General features: G+C 39.0%; 1 protein-coding gene across 2 annotated transcripts in view; it reads left to right on the forward strand.

Moving 5' to 3' along the window:
- The window catches only part of LOC121961901 (phospholipid-transporting ATPase ABCA1), a 222,396-nt gene that overhangs the window by 93,295 nt on the left and 107,177 nt on the right, over nucleotides 1-21,924 (forward strand). For both annotated transcript variants that reach the window (XM_088073211.1, XM_088073212.1), the window contains 8 exons: nucleotides 2,510-2,731; nucleotides 7,142-7,346; nucleotides 7,648-7,764; nucleotides 9,353-9,524; nucleotides 11,670-11,801; nucleotides 12,513-12,652; nucleotides 14,131-14,268; nucleotides 20,033-20,247. In XM_088073211.1, coding sequence (XP_087929337.1) covers nucleotides 2,510-2,731; nucleotides 7,142-7,346; nucleotides 7,648-7,764; nucleotides 9,353-9,524; nucleotides 11,670-11,801; nucleotides 12,513-12,652; nucleotides 14,131-14,268; nucleotides 20,033-20,247 — 1,341 coding nt within the window. The remainder of the gene's footprint in view (nucleotides 1-2,509; nucleotides 2,732-7,141; nucleotides 7,347-7,647; nucleotides 7,765-9,352; nucleotides 9,525-11,669; nucleotides 11,802-12,512; nucleotides 12,653-14,130; nucleotides 14,269-20,032; nucleotides 20,248-21,924) is intronic.

Raw genomic sequence — 21,924 nt, forward strand, 5'->3', positions numbered from 1 at the left:
TTACCTAAACCTTCCATGCCACTGCTACTTTTTTTTCATTACACTGCATTGTAGAATTAACAGTTACTAGTTACTAGTTAGTTACTTGTTACTGGTTATTTGATATATCCTTATATCCTTATATCCTTATATATTAAATTATCTGGTGTAATTGAGACCATTTTGAACAGCTACAACATAAAAATGCTGCTTGCATTTGTATTTTAAGTATGTAAGCAACAATACTTGATATTTTTATTAACTTAGGGACATTTTGCTGATATACAGACATATCGACATACGTTTATTCAGTAATTATTTTTTTTTAAACAGGACTTTTAGTTAGAATATTACATTGTAAAAATACTGATTTTTACTGTTCTTTGTTTTCTTTGTGAGCTTCTTTTACCACTTACAATGGATCATACCCGTATAAAACCTGATCAGTGAGGATGTTCAACAGTTCCTTCACGTGCAAGTGCTTTTGTTATCGCCACTTTAATGAGAAGTCTCTGTTGCTGATAGACTTCCTGGTACTACAAATCTGTATCTGAATATCTCCCCTGGAAAAGGAAAAAAAAAGGAGTTAATCAGAGTGCAAATGCATGCAGAGCGCATTGCAATCAGAACAATCAGAATGCTTATTGATTGCAGTGTGATAGCATCTCAGCCAGGTGTAAATGCAGTCTACACATTTGGGCCACACTCTTAAAGCAGTTATAATCAATACTTTTATAATAACAATGGGTCAAGTGACCATGTGCGTGTGAAAAGGGTGAACCCACAAAGAATGATCACCCTCCCTTCAGCTTTACAGAGCATTTTAGCATCTCTCAGCTCATTATTTGGGTTTATGGCCCACAACTTTACTGTTTGGGTTCAGTCTGGCCGCTCTCATCAGCTGCGTCTCTACCTACAGGCAGCTGTTATCAGCAAGTAAGCTCCAAAATCACACTCTACACTTACTTTATAGGATCCAAACAGCTGACAGACAATCTTAGCTACTAGTCGGGGAATATAGCGTAGCGTTTTGCAGCTTAAAAGCCATTATTTCCCTTAGGGGTAGTAGAAACCAAAGAAGAGCAAAAGAAAGAGGGACTACTTTTACTTACTTTTGTAATGTGGCCAGAAAGGAACGTGTTTACAAGTTATTATTTGGGGCAATTGATTCTTTTGTAAGACAGTGACAAAGAGATGACAGGTAATAAAAGAGAGAGATGCAATAAAGGGCCCCTGCCAGATTTGAACTTCAGCCATTTCGGTTCTTGTGGTATTGTCAAGATTAAATGTATGAATTTATAAGTGATTTTTGAAAAATTTTTGCAGGTTGTTCTAATTGCCCTCAAATGCCCAAAATCATTCATTAATACAGTCTTAAAGTGGACTAAGTATGCTCTTTGCTTATTTTCTACCATATATTTATTGTTACAATGTTGGGTGTTCGTATTAAATGTGGACAAATATTCAAATTTTTTTTTTTTTTGACTTTATATGGTCATCTGCTCCAGCCAGTGTTTTCATTACGAAGCCTTTACTGTTACAGGTGTACAGACACAGATTACATTATAATATCAGATATAAATAGGGTCATTGTCCTGTCTGGTTTGGGCTTCCTCACCCTTCAGGTTCCTCCGGTCTCTGGCACGTTCCCTTCCCTTATATATGACTTTAGCCTGGATCTACTCAGTGGCCATGATCGTTAAGGGTGTCGTCGCAGAGAAAGAGGCCAGGCTTAAGGAGACAGTGAGGATCATGGGACTGAGAGGTGCCATCTATTGGCTGAGCTGGGCAGTGTCCAGTCTGCTCCCGCTGGCCATCAGCTCTCTCTCCCTTGCCCTTATACTGAAGGTGATTGCAAAATGATTTAATAATGATTCAAGGAGGACCCAACACTACTTTTGGAGAGTATCAAGTGTCATTGGGTAATGAGACTTTTGTTTAAAATAATGAAGATGTTAATCTGAAGAGAATCCTAACCACTAAAATGGGATAATTGTACTTGACGCCAGCACAGTCGTAGTTGAATCTTCATTTAGTCTTTGCCAATTTGGAAGAGTTTCTATAATAAACATTCATACAGCTTCATGTAACAGTGCCTTCTATGTTTTTTAATCATAATTGCATCCATTACAATAGCACCATTATCCTAACAGTTCAAGTGCCTCTTTAAATTAGGCTTTAAGAAGACATCATGGTGGGAGAATGGAGTGATTCACAAGTAGCTCACTAAAATTAGAGAAGGGTCCTCCTTCAAACCGGCAGAGTGAAAGAGTGACAGTTTTGATGACTTGCATATTATGTTATAGAATATCATGAAACTTGAAAAACACATGATATATCAGGTATTTTGACCCCTTTTAAAACTCTTTTACTCTGCCTACAATATCATAAAAATCAGCTTTAATAATCACATTTTATGATTCTCTTTATTTCCATTATAAATTATGTTTTAGTTAACCTCTTGTCGCAAAACTCAAACATAATGGACATGAATTGATATTTCTGTTTGTCTCCTGTCTTTCCGACACAGTATGGCAAAGTGCTGCAATACAGCGACCCCTCAGTAATCTTTGTCTTCCTGCTGGTGTTCTGCCTGGCCACCATCACTCAGTGCTTCTTCATTAGCGTCTTCTTCTCTAAGGCCAACTTAGCGGCGGCGTGTGGCGGCCTCATCTACTTTCTCCTCTACCTACCGCACATCCTTTGCTACGCCTGGAGGGACGTCATGGGTTTCCGGGCCAAGGTTGTTGTGGTAAGTCCGTCTTTAGCTCTGACATGGTTTTTAATATCTTCCCCTGCTGTTATCACACACAAGGGCTGACTGTATTTTCAGTTATATTCCCCAGTTATGTTTTTGCCAGTGTAATCACAGAATCATGTATGCCTTATTGTTTTCCTTTTAAATCCAAACAGGCACAAGTCAGATTTTATTGGTGCAGGTTGTTATGAAAGGAAGTGAATTTAGTCCCAGTGTCAATAATATCTGGAAGAGATTTGCCCTTATCTACACAACTCTACTGATAATGAGGTGTCTGCAAGATGAATTTAGAGGTCCTGTGAGTATTCATACTGTCACTGTGCATTGGTTCCCATTTTATCAGAAATATTTTGGCAGCAACCTGAAAAACTTTGTTAAAACTGGACATACCCAAGTGACAGAAACATGAAACATTTACATAGAAGAAGACACTAGACAGACAGAGAGGATGTTGGGGATTTTCTCCTATCCTCCAAGGGATAAAGATAAATAGTACGCCATTGCTCAACTTTCAGTGTAGCCTTTCTGCGTGACCTTTATGGTGCTGCTGCTATCATTTGTCGTCAGGCTGTCCTTTCTGCAGACAAAGACACACAAAATCTTGAATCTTCATTGCTGAGCTCGCGAGCACATCTTCCCGGATTTTCAATCAGGTCATGTTTTCTTATTTGTCAGTTTCAACAATGGCGGCATCAGGTGCGGGTGGGCGAAGCAAACACTCTCGTGTTTCTTATTCGTCAAATTGAAATGGTGGCAGTCGGTAATGTCTTACATTGGCACCTGACAGAACTGACTTCTGCTTTCATATTTCATCTTCAGACACTTTGTAAACCTTGTTTTTGCCAGAAAGCTCTGTCAACATTGCAGCGAGAACTGCTTTGAGTGTGTCCTTTAAAATGATGTCATTCCTTTACTTTAAAAAACTTTGCAGTCCATTTACTTTTACAGACTGCATGCAGGTTAGGTAGGCATTTTACATATAAAGCACTGCAAACCTTATTTAATCTCTACACAAAGTGCCATCGCTAGGTCCTCCCCTGGCGCTGAGATTTTTCTCCCCTGCTCCAACTAGATGGATAGCCCTCTAGCCCTCTAATTAGCATGAGCAATGTTCCTGTGACCAAACCACTATCCAGTTCATCCTTACACTTTATCAGAGATGTGTGTGTATGTGTGTGTGCGTCTGTGCAGAGGTTTCTCTCTCTCCCACCTCGGATGAAACTACACCGTGCCGAGGCATACAAATTCTCCCCCACATTGTCCTTGATAATGAAGTCTTTAAACGGAACAGAAATTCAAAAGATCACCTGAATTTATATGAACAGTTTTTGATTGCAGCTGTGCGCCAAAAGAGAGCTACAGGCAGTGCATCAGAGGGCCACCATAAGCCACAGCCACAATCCAGCTACCTATCTGCTGTATTTTTACTAGTTTCTCCCTCTTTTACCCGTACTTTTTTAATGAAATAGAAACAAGAGAGAACCAAGAGTTCTTTAATGTTCTGGAAAACCAGCAATATTTCAATTAATTTTTCAGTCCTGGAAAAGAAAATCCCAAGGAAAATGATAATTCCTGCAAAGCCATTCAGAATTTCATCATTTAGCTTTTCTTTTGCTTAAATCAGTTAATTGATCTTTGCTTTTGCAACATCTGGCAGCTCAATTAAGCATATGGTTTCCTTCCTTTTTTTGGCAGTAGTGTGACTCTTCTGACATTTTAATATACAGCATGTGTACTACATTAATCAGCAGCAGACAGTATAGATGGAGACAGGAAACGAGGGGGAAGAGTGCGGGAATAAAATGCAAAATGCCCAAAGCTGGAACTGAAGCATGGACTTTGCAGTTATGTGGTGTCAGCCTTGACCAACCAGCTACCACAATGCAATGCTGATTATTCTCTAAATGAATCGATGGATTGTTTGGTCTATAAAACATCATCAAATTGTGAAAAAAGACCCATACAATTCCTTTAAGCTCAAGATGATGTCTCTTTAATTTGCTTGATTTGTGTGACCAACATGTCAAAACCCAAAGATATTGAAGCTGCTAATTCTCACATTTTAAAGGCTAAAACAAGGAACTTTTTGACTAACAATTACATGTTATCAACACAATTCCCAATTTTCTGTCAACAGACTAACTGATTGATGATATGATTACTGCAGCTCTTGTTTCCTCTTGTTTTATTTATTTATTTTTTAATCTAATTCATTCTGAGAAGCATTTTCCAAGCAGACAGACTTTACTTTCACATAAAGGCTCTGACACACCAAGCCAACGGTTGGCCCTCACTCATTGTTGAGCCATTGCTGAGCAGTCGCTGCGGTGTGTCCTACGGTGTTGAGCCTCCTTCTGTCAATTCAGGATGTGGAATCAACATTGGATACGGCAGGCTCTGTCGATTAATAGAATTACTTGGATTGGCAGTCAGATTGTTTCCAGGTGGTTTGTGGTACTGTTCACTGAAACACAGTAAATATCCCAAGTTCTAACATTAGATTTTGTTGTTGATGTGCTAACTGGCTAACTTGCATGACCACAGTCTTCTGATTTGCCTTTTTGTGTGGCGATTACAGACTACCGCTGTCTGCTGGTACCGAGTTATTTCCTGATGGTTGTAGTCTATGCAGCGTGTTTATATGCAGACACATCAATCTGCTTCAGTCATGAGACTAACAACTGGCTATTACAGTTTTTAAAAGGAAACTTCTTCAGACAGAAATATATTTGTCTCTGTGCTGATCCTGTCTGTCATTCCAGCTCGACTTGTCAGAAATGTCCTGGAAATGACTTCCCAGACAGAGCTGGAACTCTGATCACTCTTTCTCTTAACAATGCTCTCTGTCTGCAGCCAGCTGAGTGGTGGCTGAATCTGCAGCGTTGACATGTGCTCAATAGAGGGGCTTGTTTTGTCTGCCTCCCAACTCATGCCCTTTTCTCAAAAGCCAAATAAGTGGCTCCTGTGGTTTTGTCAGTCGTTCATACGCAGGTCAAGGATGGGTGCCCACCAGCACTGCTGTCACCCCTCATCTACTGGCTTACTGCTGATTGCTTGTCAGTAGCTGGGCAGCAGAGGACAACACAGGAAGTTGCCAGCAGTGTTTGTAGCCAGGCTACAGGTTTGGTGTCGCTGCAGGGCTTTACAGATTCTCTGCTTGGTAATGTAACATCAGGTAGATGGTATCCATGATTGTTCATCTCGGAAGCTTCAGCAAATGCTGCTTGTGCCAGAGTGAAAATGCCGCAAGCAAATGAGGCGTGGTAAAACAGCTGGCAGGCAACATGGCAATGCAGAGTGATAGGCCATGGCAGATGATGTCTCCCAGGCAAAGGATCATTTGCAATTTCCTTCTGTATGAAAGCTCAAATCTTGGGTGTTCAGCACACATATTTTAATCTCCATCGTGTCTCTTTTGTAAAAATGAAGTCCTTAGAGATATTCGCAAAGGCAACACAGCAATTAAACCGAGTCATGCCTGTGTAGATATTGTTTCACTGTCTGCTGCAATAGTTTGTTGATCAGTTGAGTGTGATTATGAGTGGTGAGAGTAAGTCATCACCTAAATCATTTACTGAGATATTATTTGAGCAGTGATTAAAAAAAAATTTTGGTAATTCAAAGTATTTCTTTTCCTGCAGAGAATTGGATGAGCAGACTGAAATCCATTATTTTGTCCGAATGTTAATTATGTAGCTAGCCAGCAGCTGCTTAGCTTAGCGTATAAAACTGGAAATAGAGGTAAACCGCTAGCCTGGCATTGTCTAAAGGTAAAAAAAAAAAATGGCTACCAACAGCTCCAAAGTTCACAAATTAACATGGTGTATTTCATTTGCCTAATCTGCACAAGAATTGAAATGTTAAACTGACTGTTCCCTGTTACACAGGAGGTTATGTGACAGACTATTTATGTAATAAGTGGAACTTTTTAGCTTGTGGTTACATGGGAAGCTGTGTATGCAAAATGCTTGGTGTTTAAGTGGTTAAGTCATGAGAGCACTGCTGCTAGGTCATGGCAACATGGATGCCATTATCAGTTTTTAGAAGCCACTGAGGTTGAAAATTTAGCAGCAAGCTACTGAGTGGGTAAGGCATAAGGCACAGTGACAGAAACGAGATGAGTCTCTGAGAAATATCAACATTTCCTCAAAGACATAAAGTTACTCGGCTTCTAAAGTTGGAGATTTGAATCATCAGTTGGAGACGACTCCGTCGATTGAAATTGTTTCAAGTCAAACTGTTTTTTTTTTGTTTTGTTTTTTTGCTAGTCATGCAGTGTACTTTTGGCAGAGGTTTTGGTACCCAGATTTTGCTCCTCTTTCCTAAAATGGCTTACTACTCCTTTAACTATGTATATTTCGACTCTCACTTCTTTCATTCTCAGAGTTTTTCTTTCATTCTCAGAGTTTATTGTCATGTGTGGCCTTTGGCTACGGCTGTGAGAACTTTGCCAAGTATGAGGAGCAAGGCATCGGCATTCAGTGGTACAACATCAACAAGAGTCCAGAGGAGGGAGAACGCTACACCTTCATCGTGTCCATCATCATGATGCTCTTTGATGCTGTTTTTTACTGGCTGCTCACCTGGTACATTGAAAATGTCTTTCCAGGTATTAAGGAGATTAATTACATTATTTCTACAGTATTTCCCACTGTCATATCTAAAAACAAAGTAATGATGCAAAAAAATGTTCTTCTTGCATGAGCCCCCCTACTTCAGCCCAACTTATGTCAATAGCCAATGCAGCCATCCTAACAGGCTAGCCTTAATGCTTTTCTCATCGACTCTAATTAAAAGGGGAGAGGATTTGTGCCAGGCTGTCAAGAGGAAACATACACTGTAAAGTACCATATTCCCTCTAGCCAAGCTGTTATTAAAATGTGAATAATGTTCTCCACGCTTGATCCCAGGCCAATATGGAATCCCTAAGCCATGGTACTTCCCATTCACTGCATCTTACTGGTGTGGGACAACCTCAGTGACTGATGTTGACCCCGACTTGCTGAGGGACTCCACTTTACATAATGGTAAACTGCCATATTCTTTTCAGTTCTCACCTGTGCTGTGTATCCATCGTGTAACCTTCTTAGTTCTTATTAGTTGTCACATTCTCAACAGCTCAGCCAGGAACGAGAGGGAACGTAGTTGTAATAAGAAGTGTAACTTCATTGGGATGGGCTGCAAACAAACATTAGCACCTTATTTGTCACTTTATGTGATAATAGAACTTGGCACTTTTTGGAAACTGTAAGAGCGTTTCAAATTTGGAACTTCTTTAAAAAAAAAAAAAACAACTAATCCCCATGAATATTCAGAGCTGTGAGATAAAGTTAGTTATTTTTATCTTTCAGTGCCCAGTATTTTTTTCTTTTCACTTTTCAAGGCCAAACCTGTATTTTTGATGATTGAAACATGAAAGGAATTATTGAATACTTATATTCAACATATTGGAGAAGAAATACCTCCTCGTTTACATTTGGATCATGGTTTGATCGAAAATCAATATTGTGATAATAAGAAAAAATATTGTCTTAGATTTTGGATATTGTAATATCAAAAATGTTGTCTGTGTTATGTAATTTTCTGGACTTACAAGACTGTTCAAGTTTTTTTTATTTATTTGCCTTATGTAAACACCACAATCGGAAGAGACTGTTCTTATCCACCTCAACCGCAAAGGAATTCCCAATGGGGTTGAGAGAGGTAGTAAAATCCTTTGATAATTCGTTCAAAAAGCAAATATTAGAGCTTAATAAATATGTAAACACTCAATCGGATTGACTCTCTAGGTGGGATAAATGTTTTCTTTCTGCGCATGTTTACCCCACGCGGGGGTAACATTCGGTGACTGTAGGTGGGTGCATGCGCTGCACACAACATGCTGACACAGCCGTTTCTACCTGCCTCCCTCCTCTGAACACATGACAGAAAGTTTTTGTTTTGTTTTTTAAACTTATTGCTCTGCTAGTGCTACGTTCTGTTGTGAGAAACAGTAGCCTTATGTAACGTGAACATCTGTAAATTCTGTAAAAGTCTAGAGGTTGTCCTCGTGAGGTATTTAGGGGATATCTATAATTTGCAACTAATGAAAATAAGCTAGGTTACACTTTTGTTACTTACTACTAAATTGTATTGACATGCAGAATCACTTCTGCTTTTACACTTCATGGATTAGATAAAAACATTTTCTAAATAATATTTGGAAAAAATCTTCTTCCTCTATTATACTTTGGGCAGATTAGATGCTTCACAGTGGGCAGAACCACTTTGTGCAAGTCAATAAAGTTATATTCTAATTAATTGCTTTTTGGCATGTAAATGTGCATCTTATCAGGTCCCTTTATTTAACTTTTATAATAATTTGTAAATTCTATGTAAATCTTCTATGTATGCAAGTTTGAATCTCTGATCAGAATGATTTCATTTTGAATACAAAAATATTGTCCATGTAACCACTTTTCAAAACATTGTTATCAAAAAAATCATTGTGTAAATATTTTGTGAGAGCACCAATAGCCAGCACTACAATATTGTCCCAATATAAAGGTATTTGGTAAAAAATGTGGTGATATATGTATTTATGTGTTTTATGATTGTATGTATGTGTCTCTAAAGAGTATCTGGAGAAACCACCACCTGATATGAAAGCGGGCGTCTCAGTCCGCAATCTTGTTAAAATCTACAAGACTGGGAAGAAGCTTGCTGTAGACGGACTGAGTATGGACTTCTATGAGAATCAGATCACATCTTTTCTTGGCCACAATGGAGCCGGAAAAACCACCACAATGTGAGTTGCATTATGCATTTCTCTGTGCTTTGCCGCTTGGCTCAACGTTCATGTGCTTTCACAGGGTGCAACTAATCTAACTTGTACACAATGCCGACTGTACTGCAGCTACATTAATTCAGTGGTTACTGCTTTCCTCTGAAAGCAGTGACATCTTCTGAGAGGACATTTATCACACAGAGTCAGCTGTTGTGTTGATAGTGGGACTTATCTAATTGGTGGTTAGAAAAAAATTGTGGAAAGGTTGGAAGGGCTTTAGGATGACAGGAAATAACTGAAACCCAGTGGCCCAGAAAGAATGAGCTGGAGAGAGAGCAAGTGATGCAAGACTAAGGGCTGAAGGGAAGACATCCGCTCTGAGCAACTGTAACGAAACATAACAGAGCACAATAACAGAGAGGACAGAGGAAGGACTCTGTCACACAACGAAGCCCTGTGTGGATGCATTTCCAGAGCACAGTATCTGTCTCCCAATCTATCTGTGACATGCAGTGTTACAATTTAGTGACAAAAACATGTCGCGCTTTTGTGGATATGCAGAAATCTTGTTACATCCCACACAGCATCTCACTGCCTTCAACAAAAACACACAATATAAAAGGTGTTTGTTTTGTCTAAATTGGTGTTATTTGCTCTATTTTATCACATTTTCTTTGTTGTTTTGAGACTCTCTGCCCAGGCTAGTGAGTAAATAATACCTAATTAATGACTTGAGACTAAAGACAACTTAATAGAGATAATATGGATTGTCATCGCTCCAAATCTTCTGACACAGCACTACAGTATTGGTTCCATTTTGCAGTACTGTAAATCATTTTCCTTCTTTGTGAACATGAAATTCAAACATGTTGATAAAGTAGGATGTAATGCCTATTGACCAATATGTTTACATAGAGCTGGGAATAAATCTAATTCACCATTATGTTCATCCAGCTGCTTCTAAGTTGCAAGTGCTCTCATTTTGAGTGCTTTGAAAGCTCTGTTATTAAAATTGTTGCTTATTAGCATGCACATAAGTAACATATTGGCTCTTTATTAGTTCTTTGAAGTACTTATTAATTCCTTATTATGCATGACATACAATGCAATTATTACTGGGCCATTAACTAAAAGTTCGTTCTCCCTTTATAACACTTGCTAATAACTTCACTTTAAACTGCAATCAAATAGTAAAACAAAGCAGTGATGATTAACAATAAACCAAGATTCTTTCATTTTGTTGCCTATTTCTCGACTCAATAGGCAGCCTAGTTTTATGAAAAGAACATCTTTCTAGCATTGAAATACTTCTTTAAGTGTTCCATTAATAGAGGAGATATTTCTACTTGAGCTAAAATTGTTCTTCTATCACTGAAGGGGAAAAAAACTGTGCATCTCAATATTCTTCCATTTTTGTTGAAACTGTAACCCATCACTTTAGAGTAAAGTCTGTAAATTGCAGTAGTTGTGTGCTTTAATGGATTTACTAAGTGTGAAGAGGAGGCAACTTTAGAATATGGAGCCTGTGTGGGTTGATATGAACCCAACTACTAGTGAATTAGTCATGAGTGAGATCTCACTTTGGAATGGTGAAAAAATTTACAGCCAGAAGAAGTTAATTTTGAGTTAATTTTTGTTTTGTTACATAAGAACATACCATTATTTTTTTTAATTTTTTTTAAGGGGGGGTGATACTAGAGAGTCTTCTGTATAAGGCCCATATAAAGCAAAATAAAGAAAGATAGTAATTCAAGTACAACATATTTACTTTTACTAAGAAGTAATTAGGAGGTTATTGAGGGGAAAACTTTGAGTTAAAGGACCAGTGTGTAAGATTTAGGGGGACTTAGTGACATCTAGCGGAGAAACTACTCCGACTACTATCTGAAACTACTCCTACTACAGAAATAACTAAAGACAACAGACTTGTTATAATATATTCCATTTCTGCCTGTCCATCTCCCTAAATCATACACACTGATCGAAACAAATACCTAATGTGCTACTAATGAGAATGGCAAAAAGCAACTGCTAAATTCTGAATATATGTACTTTAATAATAAGTGGTACAAGGTTATCATGAAGTAAGAATCAACAGCCAGAATTCATCTCTGAGCTTTATGATTGGGATATTTGTGTCTTGTTTATGTCTTATTTTCTTTGTAGGTCAATTCTAACAGGACTGTTCCCACCTACATCTGGAACAGCTCTCATCAACGGATATGACATCCTTACTGACATGGACAGCATCCGAAAGTACTTGGGAATGTGCCCGCAGCACAATGTCTTATTCAGCGAGTGAGTGCATTTAGCAGATCCATCCATGTTCTTCACTGCTTATTGGTATAATCATGTTTTGCTTCTGGTGCATTTCAAAAAAAAAAGGAAGAAAGGGAATAAAAGATCATTACAGTGCAATTTAATAATATGCATAATGAGGGCTCAGTCTCGGCTTATGTTTCACATCAACACATCATTATCCCTTTCCCTTTTTCTCCTAAAAAACCAAATGAACTTTGCTCACTGCGTCCACTAGATTTCTCCTAATGGCATCATTCCCAACCATTATTCAGTGTTTTATTTCACCTTTAGAATCCCCTCTATTTCTCTCTCTTCACAAACTGATTACCTGCAACTCGACACAAGTCCTACATCATAATTACGCCTAAGCACCTGCAAATTACTTTCATTAATATTAATCCCGGGCAGTCAAAGCATCTATATTAAGCAGGGTTAAAATATTCATAAAAACATAAAGATCGATTTTTGGACATATTGTAATCCACCTGTGAGGAAGTTAAGAATGAACTTTGAGATTTTTCTTCATGTCAGTTTGCAGAAGCCCACATAGAATGGAGCTAGATCACCTTGCAAGATGCGTAAATGTGCAATTTTGAGTATATTAAACACTTGCATAGGAATAAGTGGCAGGTGATGGCCTCTTTTGTCACTCCTGCCTTCTCACATGTCAATCAAATGAACATTATGGTATTATTTCCACTTGTGCAGGCTGACAGTGGAGGAGCATATCTACTTCTACGCCAGGCTGAAAGGACGAAGCCGCGATGAGGTGAAAATTGAGATTGACCAGATGATTGAGGATGTTGGTTTACCCCACAAGCGGAAGGATCTTGCTAAGAACTTGTCAGGTGTGTCTGTATGTGCGCATGCTGACATGTTTTGGATGTGCGTATTTCACTGTCTGATTGAAATTATGCAGAGATGTAAATTTTCTTTTTGATGTGTTCATCAGTTTCTGCACTCGCTGCATTCATTTCCCCTGGGTAGGAATATCATCTGTAGATTATCCTTTCTATTCCAGACAAAGCTGCCCTATATCATTCCTCTGCCAGCACGTGTGCATGCAGCTGTCTCGACATACACATGCACTGTACCTGTGTGTCACAGGTTGTAATTCATTGTCTGGGGGGCAAGAGCAAGTCCTACTTGATAAATTGTCCCCAGTCACAGATTGCTTGTGAGCAAAATCACTGAAATATGACTTTCAAGGTTGATCTATGCTGACATTTCCACTACATTAGCACTACATTGGATGCATTTTGAAGAGCTCGCTCTGAGAGTGGAGACTGGAATAACCCGAGGAAGGTGTTTCAACTTCCCTGACATCAATCATTTTACACCACGCAAAAGACAATAAAACCTGAAGAGGTACATCTTGACACATTTGTTCCATAATCAGTCCACAATATTGTGTCCATTTTACATCTGAAACCTAATGTTGACAGATGGTGTCGAATTTTTCACTGATTACAGGCAGAGTACCTAATACAAAGATGAGTATCTATCTCATGTCAGCTGCAGTTTTTTTTTTTTTCATTTTTGTGCCTCAGTGCCAGCTGATGTTTTCAGGTTGTCTGTTCATCCGCCCCAGTCTTGTAAACGTGATTTCTCAAGAACGTCTTTCAGAAATTTCTTCAAATTTGGCACAAATGTCCACTTGGACTCTATGATAAACTTATTGGATTTTGGTTATCAAAGGTCACTGTGGTCACTTTCTCATTCTTGTAAACGTGATATCGCAAGAACAACTCAAGGATTTTTTTTTTAAAAAATTGGCACAGACGTTCACTTGGAGAAGAAGAATTAATTGATTAGATTTTGATAGTCAAATATCAAGGTCACTGTGACCTTGTGTCCATCTCATACTCATAAAAAGGGATATCTCAAGAACACCTTCAGGGAATTTCCTCCTTTGGCAAAAACATCCACTTAGACTTGAGAGTGAAGTGATTAGAATTTGATTGGGGTCAAGGTCACTTTGACCTCACTTTTTTTTTTTTTTTTTTTTGCCAAAACTCAAGAATTCATATGATAATATGCCAAAATTTTATAGAAATGTCCAATAGGATATAATGATGATGAAGGGTTGACACTTTATATGCAAAAGATCAACTTCATTGTGACATCATGAAACCGTGCTGCTGATGGGAAGATGTGTGTGAAGCATGCAAGTTTTCACAGACATGGATGTAAAGTTTCAACTTGACTGATCCCCAGAGGCATATAGCCACAAGGCAGTAATTCTAATTTGTCATAAAAGTGCACGTCCAAGACAGATATGTATTACTAAAATGTCAAAGCTGATGCAGTGTGTTCTGTCTTCTAGGTGGGATGCAGAGAAAGCTGTCTGTGGCTATAGCATTTGTCGGAGGCTCAAATATTGTCATCTTAGATGAACCTACAGCAGGAGTGGACCCCTATGCCCGCAGAGGTATCTGGGAACTGCTGCTAAAATACAAACAAGGTATGAAATCAGTGGTAAGGGAACCAAGGCTCCACTAAAGGCTTTGAAATCCTCAGTGTTTGTAGAATTGACTGGAATGCACAGAGCGCATGTTCTATCGGTTTCAGACCGAGAAACTTTTCAAAATCGAGCTGAGCTCAAGGTAAACTTTTAGCTGTCAAGGCCCAAATGTATCCAGTGTGAAAGCTGTTAAAGTAATGAACTATTCAGAGTAGCCAGCAGAAGTTTTTTTGCCCTCTGTGACACTCAACTGTGGGAGGAGAGATATTGTAATTTGCACTGGAACAGATTGAAATGGAAGTGAAGACAAGTGAATCCAAGAAGCTTTAATTGACATTGCTATTTAACAGAGTCCCTAATTGTCTGCCCTATCAGTCAGCTTGTCACTCCATGGCCTTATACACTTTGTGGTTGCCGGTTGCTTTAACCAGGACATTATAGTAACACATAACTCTCAACAGATGTCTAAATGTTTAATGTGCATTGAGTGACATCCTGCCCTCACTGTGTCATTAGCTTCTCTCTCTAATCAAGTCCTTTCACTCCAATTGGGAGGCGGAGATAACTCTGTTATAATGAGAACACCCACATCCTGCCTGGTTGAATGAGTCATGTTTTGTGCCTCTTTAGTCTTATTTGCACAACAGTGTTACTAAGGTTTGTCATTAATGTAAAAAAAACACTGTCTGTTTGTATGAAAAAGCTGAAGGCTGAGATTGGACTAAATATTGTGATTCATCAGCTAATTAAGTGTGCAGGTTTTTTTTACATGGACTGCTGTAAGTGGGTTGTATTGTTTGGATTAAATTCAGTAGGGGCTAATTTGGTTTTAAAACTGCTCAAGGCACAAAGGAACATGGACATAATCAACATGCCCTAATAGCTAAGTTTAAATCCTCAATGAACATTTAAGATGCTTAAAATTTCAGAAGTATGCTTAATCAATCATAAATAGTGAATGCTCATCAAAATGATGATTTTTACTTGGATCTTTGCATCTAATCGGGAACTACGCCAATTTTTAAAATTCATGTTATTCTTCTAGTCTAAGACCTTCAAAAGATATCAGAAAACTCACTCCCAAATCCAAAAACTAGAGCTAAAACTCCTGCCAGCTGTCGCTTTTGCACAGACATTGATTCAGCGCTGTTACTACATCCACCACCAGCCTAAAGCCAAGACGACATTCCCACCTTGAACAGTCAGTGTAAAAGGGGCTTGTGAGTGGAAGTACTGTAGCTCATGTTAACAAATATTGATTGGAATTTCCCTTGGTCATGGAAAAAGCGTATTGGAGTTCTTAATTTACATGGTCTTTTCCTTTAAGGTGGCTTTAATGCGTCTTTTGTCATCTGCCATTAAAAAATCACCACAGAAAGCAAAGAACTTTTGTATTATATTATATATATTTTTCGTGCATTGAAAGACACGGATGCACACAAAACATAACTGATTTTCGATTACATAGCTAATGAAACTTGTTATCCAAGGATTTCTCTCACTGACTTAATTTCTTATTTCAATTGCATGTATCAGCAGCCATGTAATCACTAAAACATTAGCACCCCTGTAGTTAAGTTGTCAGGCTTTAATTAGTAGTTATTTAGTTAAGTAACATAAACCAGCTCTTCCAAAAGTCTGTAAACAGCATATTACTGCATTAAGCGTATAAAATACTACAGAGAATTCTAACAGCATTAAGCTACATTTAGGCTGAGATTAGAGCTGACGCGTGTAGGAAGGTGATTTGGTTTGTGAGTAACATGAGATGCAAAGGACATTTGGGATCCAATTCTCATAGTTAATATACTTTCCATCAATTCTATTTATTGTAGACTCTGATTGCAGCTACACACACTTTTTAGATTTTCTCTGGCATTTATGAGAAGTTGAAATATCATACATAATGCATTTTTTCCCAGGAATACACATTAATGTAGGGTTGAAGCCAATGTTGCAGTACAAATGGCATAAAAATGCACCCAGCCTTTTTTTTCTTGTATGTGATCTTATTACATAAGTTGTTTTTATAACTTAGAAAAAAGCCATTCTGAAGAGGTTTTGGTAAAAAAAAAAAAAAAATGCTAATGTGTTAAAATCAAACATCTTCAATGAAATATGTTGCAGAGGGTTGAGGGGAAGACGGGAGCAGGATACAAATCAAGCATGGTGTTTGGAACATCATATAACATTTAACACTATATTCACACAGAAAAATATTCTTTCAGCCTGTGTAACCTTCAACGAAAAAGTTATAGATTTCTTGCTGTAACTTCAATGTCTAAGATTCAGCTTTTAAATTCTAACAGTGAACGTAACACATTGAACATGCAGCTGCATTTTCTGTCTGTTTTTTGGTTGCTTTAAATTGAAACAACAGGCCCATCTGTTTCTTATAAATCCGTGAACAGGCCATAAATGGCGTCAAGGTAATTCTATAATTTATTGACCTAAATTTAGTGCAAGTTTCAAACCTGCTGGTTGTAGACTTCCTCACACCTGTATGGGTTTTGCTCCGCTTTCTCCCCACAGTCCAAAGACAGGTCAATAGGAGACTTTAAATTGCCCATGGGTGTGACTGTGAAAGTGACTGGGTGTCTGTTGGCGCCCTGGACATAGTGTACCGCCTCTCACTCAGCCGGGATCGGCTCCGGTCCCCAGCTACCCTGCAAGGGATGAGCACATACAGCTAATGGACGGATGGATGCATGATTGCCACAAACAGCAGTTAATACAGTTTTGTCCAATAATTCATCTTACTTCCGATGCACATTATATCTGTACGGGCTTACTCACCCACTGTGAAATCCATTTCTATCAACTTGATTTAGAGGGAAGGAAGCTAAATAACAGAAACCAGATTCCCAGCCTCACTTTGCTGTACGTAGTGCGAGTACTACCAATTTACCTGAACACAGAACTCTATTTGATATATCACTTTGTGCTGTAATGCACCACAACACACTATAAATCAGAATACCTTTGTGGGCCATCTGCAGTCCAAACACATTTATTTTTCTCCCAACTCACGGATGATGCAGTGCGATTTGATTTTTTTTCTCCTTGTAAAGCACAACAAATCCCCAGGAAAATCATCTGTGAGTTTGAGCATCCCATACAAAATGAGCTGGCTCAGTCAAACTAAACCTCAAGCAATATCCTCAGCCCACCCCCTTCATAAGCATAGCTTTTTTCCCCATATGTTAAATTGACTGGGTTGTGGGCATTCATTCAACTTGGGCATTTTGTTGGAGTTTGTATTTAGAGGGATCCAGACTTGCTTGGCATAGCATAAGGCAGCAATACTTAACTGAGAAGGGATGGATTTAGCAGCTCAGCTGGTGGCAGGGCACAAAAAGTGGGGGAGGTGGGAGATGGGAGGAGAGGAGACAGAGTGGAAATAGTTGGCCAAGCGAATGGCTGCATTGGGCTGCAGCTAATGACCTCTGAGTGTGTCCTTGTCCCCGGGATAATGTGACCTGCGAGGATACAGATTTAACTAGCTCAGTGCAAAAAAGCAGCCAAGCTCAGCAGAGCACCTGACCTTTTGTAATAAGCACCAAATTCAGTGTAGAGTATGAAACCTACATCCAGTCAGCTGTTTACTGAGATTGTCGTGTTTTGAGATTGATACACTTGATATGGCACACCTGTGACATCTGAGAGGAGTTGATGTGATCTAACACTTAAGAGTCCACAGCCATGCTTTGGAAACTGTAAGGCTGTACCGTAGATGTTTAAAGAGAAATGGAAATATAGTTGGAGGCGGGGCCCTTTCATTTCTACGAAAGTTGCTTAGTGACACATGAAGTCACAAAAGTTAAACTGCTGCATACAAAATTACCCCGATGATCAGCACCGCTTTTGCACTGTGTGGCCTGTAGAGCAAGTGAGTTAAAGATTTTTGCCAGACAAGCCAGACAAGCCGACTGCCTCCAGGTTACAAGCCACTAACTTAAATGGAGATAAAATGATTTAACTGTGCAGCTCTTCTTGACTTTTCCATTTCCATTGGACCAAAGAGATCAAATTCTGATAGTGAAACAAGTCACTAGTCTATGGGAAAATGTCTTTTTAGGCCTGACGAATGTCATTCCACAGTTTGTCCACTACAAAAGGGTGAATTGTGTGACTGTGTGACACTGTGACACAAACTGGACCATTCGTTAATTCAGGGTGCTGTTGGAATTCACTGTTGGGTTATTGACAACACTGTTCATCAATTCATGTAGAAGCAGAATGCTCCGTTTCTTCACACAACAGCCCTCTTGTTTCAGTGTAGAGCATCAGATTAGATTTAAGAGCACACCCAATATTGGCTTCAAAGTCCGGCACACTTGCTGTGGGTGGAGGCTGTACGAAGCATAGCAGTGCTTTGAACTAAAAGCTAATGTCAGCATGCTAACACACTTGCAATGACACTGCTAGCATGCTGATTTTACAGCCTCATACTAGCTTTAAATAAACTTTGGTACATGTTTTTGCACATAATGAGGGCTCTAGATTTCCCTATATCATTGAGAAGAAATCTTTTAACAGCCAGTAGAAACAGGAGGTTGTTCACCATCTTAATTTAGGATGCTAGCTTACTAACTAAGTAGACACAAAGTGAAGCTGAGGCTGACGGATATGTCATTAGTTTTGCAACCACAGTATTGGCCAAATTGAAGTTTTGACCCGATAATGGTGATAAAGAGAGCATTAGCATTACTCACATGGTGGTGTTACTGATCAGTTAAGTCATCCTCTGGGCAATCTAGGAACCCATCAGCAATATTTTGGGGTTACAATAATGTTCTCTTCCATACAGCTAAAAGCTAAATCATTGTCAGACAATATCCACTGTGTTTGGATATTGCATTTCAGCCAATGCATTCTCTTGTATGTAATTCTCTTGAGCAGTCTTTTCAAAGTGACTGACTTCTAAGCAGGTTTCTTTCTTTCTCACTTAATGATAAAGGTATCAGGTTAAATGTTTTCTGCTTTAAAAATGACTGGATCAAAAGTTACCAAGTGCTCTGTGATACTGCTTTTGTGCCGACTGCAGAGACATGACCATGCTGTGACTTCATTACAGATCCAGTCCTTTTTTCTGATTTCTGGGGTATGTGATAATTAATATGTGTTATCTGATACAGCATGATATTAAAGGGATTAGAACACCTGTGAATAACCTTGCAATGCATGCTGTAGTTGTCATTGCAATTGTGCTCAGTTTGATGCCTCTCGAATCAAAGGACTCGCAGCACAAAGGAGAGAGCTGGAATAAAATGTGGTCTCATAGAAACGCTGGAAAGTAGGCTTAGGGTGGCCTTTATCATAATTTTAATTTTGTCCCAGATTCACGCCCACGCTCTCCTCTGGAGTTTGCTTTGTTGCCATGCGGATAAGCATGGGTAAAAAACACTGTGGAATTGGCAATAAGGAGATAAGTGACTACCATGCAGAGACAGATTGTGATATTGGCTTGATTTGAACACTTTTGATCTGTGGCATCTTTTCTTGTCGGGCTTCTTTTTTCATAACGACAGTTGTCAAAACAAACAAGGTCCAAAGAGAAAAAAACGCCTCAGAAGTGCTGTTTATTTTTTAAATTTCCTGTCTGTGCATTAACATTTTTACATTTGCAGTGTTTTTATTCTTTACTCTATTACTATGACTCGCAAACAAACAAACAAACAAACAAACACAGACACTTCTTTGGACACTTTATTATGGCCAATCAGGTGACACTGGTTGAATCTCTCTTTCCTTCTCCCTTCAGGTCGCACCATCATTTTGTCTACGCACCACATGGATGAGGCAGACATCCTAGGTGATCGCATTGCCATCATCTCCCACGGGAAGATGCGTTGCTGTGGCTCCTCACTGTTCCTAAAGAAATGTTTTGGCAGCGGCTACTACCTCACTCTGGTCCGAGATGGGACTGAAAAAATGACAGTTCAGCGTAATGGAATCATACACAACCACGGCAAAGAGGTACGAACAAAATGCTTATGAAGTTTCTGTTTTTTGCTTGGCTTTTGTACATGGAACCTAAAGAAAAATAGCCAATAAAAACATGTTGAAGAGAAAATGCATTTTTTTTTCTCTTACCTGTAATGCTTTTTATCAATCAATATTATTTTGGTGTGAGTTGCAAAATGTTAGAGATATTGGCCGTAGATGTGTTTGCCTTATCTCCAATATAATGGCACTAGATGACACTCGACTTCTGGTGCCAAAAAAGGGCCAAAGATAATCCATGGACTTTGTGTTGTGAGCAGTTTCATGTGGGAACTATTTCTTTTTCAACCAAATTAACCAACCATATCACCGTGCAGGAGGTGGCGTGCATCTACTGCTAGCTCCCCTAGCAGCAATGAGATAGCTTACAGGGTGGGCCTGTAAAATATTTTCAAACCCGTTAGATATTATGCCAAAAACCAGACTGGATCGGTATACCTAATTTTGTCAGGTGTCAAACTTGATTTAGCAGCTGCTCTGGAGCGGAACAAAATGACGCTAAACTCCAGCTGCAAATAAGCATCTGACTATTGCATTGCATCATGTAACATCAGAGCTATTTTTCCTCACTGAATTCATGTTACCACTTCAAAAATGTATGAGTAACCTTCTTGATACCTTCCTTCACTTTAACAGAAAATACATTTTATAGTGTTACAGTTACTAGAAATAATATAAAATGAAGCCTAGCTTACAGTGAGTGGTTGTCGTTTATCTTGCCAGAAACTCTCATCTCATCATATAAGCCTCTCATTCATAAGAAGTTGCATGCTTTCTTTTGCACGTTGATATGGTTAGCATGTGTCTATTTTGGTAGAAAGATAATAGTCCCTACATGAAACTGCTCACAACAAGGTCTGCGGATTGTCTCGAGTAGCCGGGTCATGATTTCTGGAAAAGACTGTTGAGTTTTTCTAGATATGTTTTTTTTCCTGCATTAAGCACCACAAGCTGAGTGCCATCTAGTTCCATTATATTGGAGTCATACCTCCAGCTGATCTCTCCAGCACTTTGTAACTCACACCAGAACAACCTGGATTGATAAACAGCACTACACATAAGAGGGAAGCTATGTATTTTTGATTATGGGGTGAAATTTTGCTTTAATATTCTTTAAAATCAGTGTTTTGGTATCCCAGAGGAAATTTCACCAATGCACATGGCTGCTGACTGACAGCATTTGCTGTGTGATCCCATTATCTCCAGATAAACACAAATTTGTTGATCAGGGTCCCTGCCTGACCAAGCAATTACCCTTGTGTTTTATCCCTACTGAAATAACTTTCCATAAAACTGCTGTAATTGGAAGGGGATCATTCCTTTTGACTCCATGTATCAAGAAAAGAACTTCAGCTGCAAGCCCCTTTGACACAACAGTAACCTCTCTCTAGTCTATTATTGAACATGGCTCCCTCTGACTCTTCTGAGTGCTCTCTTTCTCTCTTACCGCCCTCCCCCTATAATGATCTGTGTTTAGTCTCTCCCAGCATGAGAATTGGCAAACGCCTTCGTGCTGGATGATACTAATTGTCGCCGGGGAGAGGGGTGCTTCTCGCTTTTGCTCGCCAATGGCGCCTAGCACACTTACAGTTTTAATCAATAGGAGCAAATGAACAAGATGCACTGATGCCAGCAGGGCTAGAGCAATTA

The sequence above is a fragment of the Plectropomus leopardus genome, chromosome 23, assembly GCF_026936395.1.
Source record: "Plectropomus leopardus strain MGB_pleo_1.0 chromosome 23, ASM2693639v1, whole genome shotgun sequence".
NCBI lineage: Eukaryota > Metazoa > Chordata > Actinopteri > Perciformes > Serranidae > Plectropomus > Plectropomus leopardus.